Consider the following 3,695-nt stretch of genomic DNA (forward strand, 5'->3'; position numbering starts at 1 on the left):
TGTTTCATCATTAATTAAAAAATATATTTCTATCTATAAAAGCAACAAGCATAATTTATCGTATAATTTATGTCAATTATTTTCATAAATGATGGAAAAGATAATTGGGTATGGTTTAGTATTTTCTTTTTAAGAGAAAATCATTAAATCGAGTAACCAAGTAATAATATTGTTAATTTTGTAGAATTTATTGGTTAATCTAGTTAAATGAGCAAATTAGTGTCTTATCTATAGTTACAAAACAATTAATACCAAATTGATATTTTTCAATCAAATAGAACATCCAATTCCAAATTTGTATTTCAATTTTCGCTCAAGGGCCTAAAATCTCTAAAACAATACTGATTTTTATATTTTCTATTTCTTGTTTTTATCTTTGTCTTTGACAAAAACAATCAAGAAAACTACATAGAATATTCTAATTTTTGATAAGATTTGATGTAATTCAATTCTTAATTTAGCTAGCACTTGGCAAATTGTAATAAACAAAATATGTAAGAAATAAGAACAGAATTGATCAAGACATATATATCCAAATAATTGCTTAACCAAGTCCATCAAAGAATTGGTATGCCATAAGTTTTGGGTCTGTAACAAATTATCTTCTATATATAATTAGACCATACCCAAACCATTTAAAAGTAGGCAAAAGGGGGAGACCTTGAGAACACAAAAAGATCAGCATCACAAGTAGAATGGCGAAAATGTTGGTTATAGCAGCAGCAATTATGATGGTGATTAAAGGCATTGCTGCAGAGAAAATTGTTGTAGGAGATGCCATTGGGTGGAAAGTACCTCCTACACCTGAATTTTATTCCTCTTGGGCTGCCCAACACAAGTTTTCTGTTGGTGACACTCTAGGTAATCACTCTTTTTTTTTTTCAATTATTGTTCTTTTTCCGTTCCAACATACTGTATCAGTTGTGTATTGCACAAAGATTAAAAAATGATCGAATCACTTGAATTGTTTGGAAAATATATGAGGAGAGTTGAAATATGTGGATCAAAATAAAAGAGAATTGTAAAGGGATGGACTTAAAAGAAAAGAGTGGCTATCTCATAGAGACTGATGGCCTGGAGTAGTGTTTCCTTGATTTCTTAATTTTGTAGCTTTGTAGTTAGAGGTGTTTAGCAACCAGCTGCTTCATCGAAAATTTATGATTTGGCTCGTTAAATAGGCTTTGATAAGCTTTTTACATATAACTTTTTTTGGAAAATTACATGTTGTAAGTGGTAATTTTAAGGTTTAGCAAATAAAAACTTTGCTACTCTTTTTCGAAAAAAACGTTTGATATCCGTTAATTAAGAATGGATGCCTAAGTCAAGAGACTAGCCCTTTCCCCTCAATTGCTGAAAATTTTCGAAAGTTCATACTCTAATTTCTCAAGTACAAATTTAAAGAAGAATTTTTCAATTGTCATCCTCAAGTCATCAAAATAATCTCAGTTTCGCCCTTATTTTGCAAATTTGATCAATTAGGCCCAAGTTTAACCAAGAATTTTGAAAAGGTGCTTTTGAAAGATTTCACCCTAATTGTATTTGTACACATAAATGATTTTGAAGGTTTTGCAAGAATTTTGAGTTAGTTTTTGTATTTTAGTTCGATTAGATAGCAGAAATTGGTGAAAATTTAGGGAAAAACAGCTGAGGTGTGTATTTTGGGGAGAAAGATGGAATAAGCTCTTTGCATGAATTTTAAGGAGTCAGTTAGGGATTTTAATAGTCCATGAGTGAAAACTAACGAATATCGTACGTGTTTTTTACAACAAGGTCACACAAAATTTATTTGGCAAACCCCATAGTTATAATATGGATTTCAAAAAAAGTTTGTCTTCATCGTGTGGAAAAATCAATATCTCAGACCTACAATGTGAAATTGCCTTTTTATTTAATGATAGGTTGGAACATTTCTAAAAAGGGTAAGAAAACTAATTCTTTCCACAAATAATTGGAATCAAATTTATATCAGTAAGGGTAAAAAGAAAAGTATAAATAATTAGGATAATTTAGGATTCTCAAAATAGGACAATTTATTAAAGGATCACAACGTTGTTGAAAAATGAGTAAATGGGATAGGTTGGCCAATTGGGTTGCAGACTTGTTTAATTTTAGCAGGGCGGGTTAAAATTCAGTTTTTATTTAGGTGGGTCAATATAGGGCTATGAAGGGTTAATGATGGACTTCTAATAAAGTAAAAGAGGCAAAACGGTCATAAAAAATACCAAAAAACTTTAATTTCCATCTCCCTTATCCTTCCTTTTCTCCTCAAAATCCCCATTTTCTTTCATCCAAAACCCTAAAAAATCAAAAACACTTAGAATTGAATGGATTTTAACATTCAATTAGATTCACAGAGTTTTTTTAATCCATTTTGATTATTTGGTACTGGATTACTTTTGGTACTAGTTTGATTTCCTTTTTTTTTTTTTTGATTTCTACTATTTCTGCATTAAGATTTCGATTCTGAAATAGATGCGTGTTATGAGATTGTTTGTTGATGATGATTAGCAATTATTTTTTAAGATGTTCTTTAAAAGAGAAAGGAACTCAAATTGAAAGTTTATATTAGATTGATAGTTTTGATTTCTAAAATCTAATCTCATAACAACTAATCATCTTGAATATATAAAAAGTACAAGAAAAGAACAACTACAAATACGAAGCAAGGAAAGAGAAGTAGGGAAATTTTGATCTTTTTCTGGGAGATTTGGGCTAAGGATTCCAAAGGTAATGAAGAACTCATAGTAAAAATGAATAATATCACATTCAATGTGGTCGCTTAAACTTTAGAAGTCATCGCTATAGAACTAAGACTAAACATTTATATTGATCAACATTAATTTACGTGGTTGTAGAATTTCAAATTTTAGCATCCCACACAGTGGCCGTAGTATCAAAAGATGGTTATGATAATTGTAATGCTGGAGATTCGAAAGCTCACACAGAAAAGCCAACGGAAATAATTCTTGACAGAACTCGCACATTCTACTTCATATGTACAGCTGATAGTCATTGTGCCAACGGTCAGAAACTGGCCATCAACGTTACTGAGACAATTGCTCCACCACCTTCTCACAATGGCTCTTCCTCACCATTGCCTCTCACTTTCGCCTTTTCCATTTCTTTTATTATCGCCATTGTTGTAGCTTTGCTATCTTATTAATCATTGCAATTTCTTTGTTCTATTATTAATGTTGAATACTAAGGTTATATTACACTATTGAATTCGTGTATCATACTGTTTGTGAATTATCATAATAATATTTGGATAATGAAATGTTGTAAATTTTTGGATTTGTTACTACTATGGTGTTATTCACCATTAGCGTTGGTATGTTTGGAAAGTTGGAAATCATTTTTAATTGCTGAATTAGCCCAATTTGACAAATTTTGAAATAAAAAATGTGTGATTGGTTCAATTTCATAAAATTTCAATGACAATTAAAATTTGCTAAGTATCAGAATTTGAAAAATTAAAGCATCTAGGTGTCATTTATAATTTTTTAAATTTGAATACCAAAATAAAATTCCTTATCATCAAATAAATTCTACATTATCAAACACTACTTTAGATAATTTTGATTTTCGAATATGCATTGAGTGTACAGATCCTTACATTAGTACCTATAATGCACTCGAGCATGGATTAAGTATATACATGTCATGTTTATATTAAAAGTAAATGGTGGAAATAA

General features: G+C 29.9%; 1 protein-coding gene across 1 annotated transcript; it reads left to right on the top strand.

Moving 5' to 3' along the window:
• The first annotated feature begins 580 nt into the window (after positions 1–580).
• Positions 581–3,370, top strand: LOC130815516 (early nodulin-like protein 14). Its single transcript, XM_057682005.1, has 3 exons — positions 581–914; positions 2,634–2,727; positions 2,832–3,370. The coding sequence occupies exons 1-3, from the start codon at positions 696–698 to the stop codon at positions 3,161–3,163; spliced, it is 645 nt and encodes a 214-aa protein (XP_057537988.1). The 5' UTR covers positions 581–695; the 3' UTR covers positions 3,164–3,370.
• The last annotated feature ends 325 nt before the right edge of the window (positions 3,371–3,695 follow it).

The sequence above is a fragment of the Amaranthus tricolor genome, chromosome 6 (genome assembly GCF_026212465.1).
Source record: "Amaranthus tricolor cultivar Red isolate AtriRed21 chromosome 6, ASM2621246v1, whole genome shotgun sequence".
Lineage (NCBI taxonomy): Eukaryota > Viridiplantae > Streptophyta > Magnoliopsida > Caryophyllales > Amaranthaceae > Amaranthus > Amaranthus tricolor.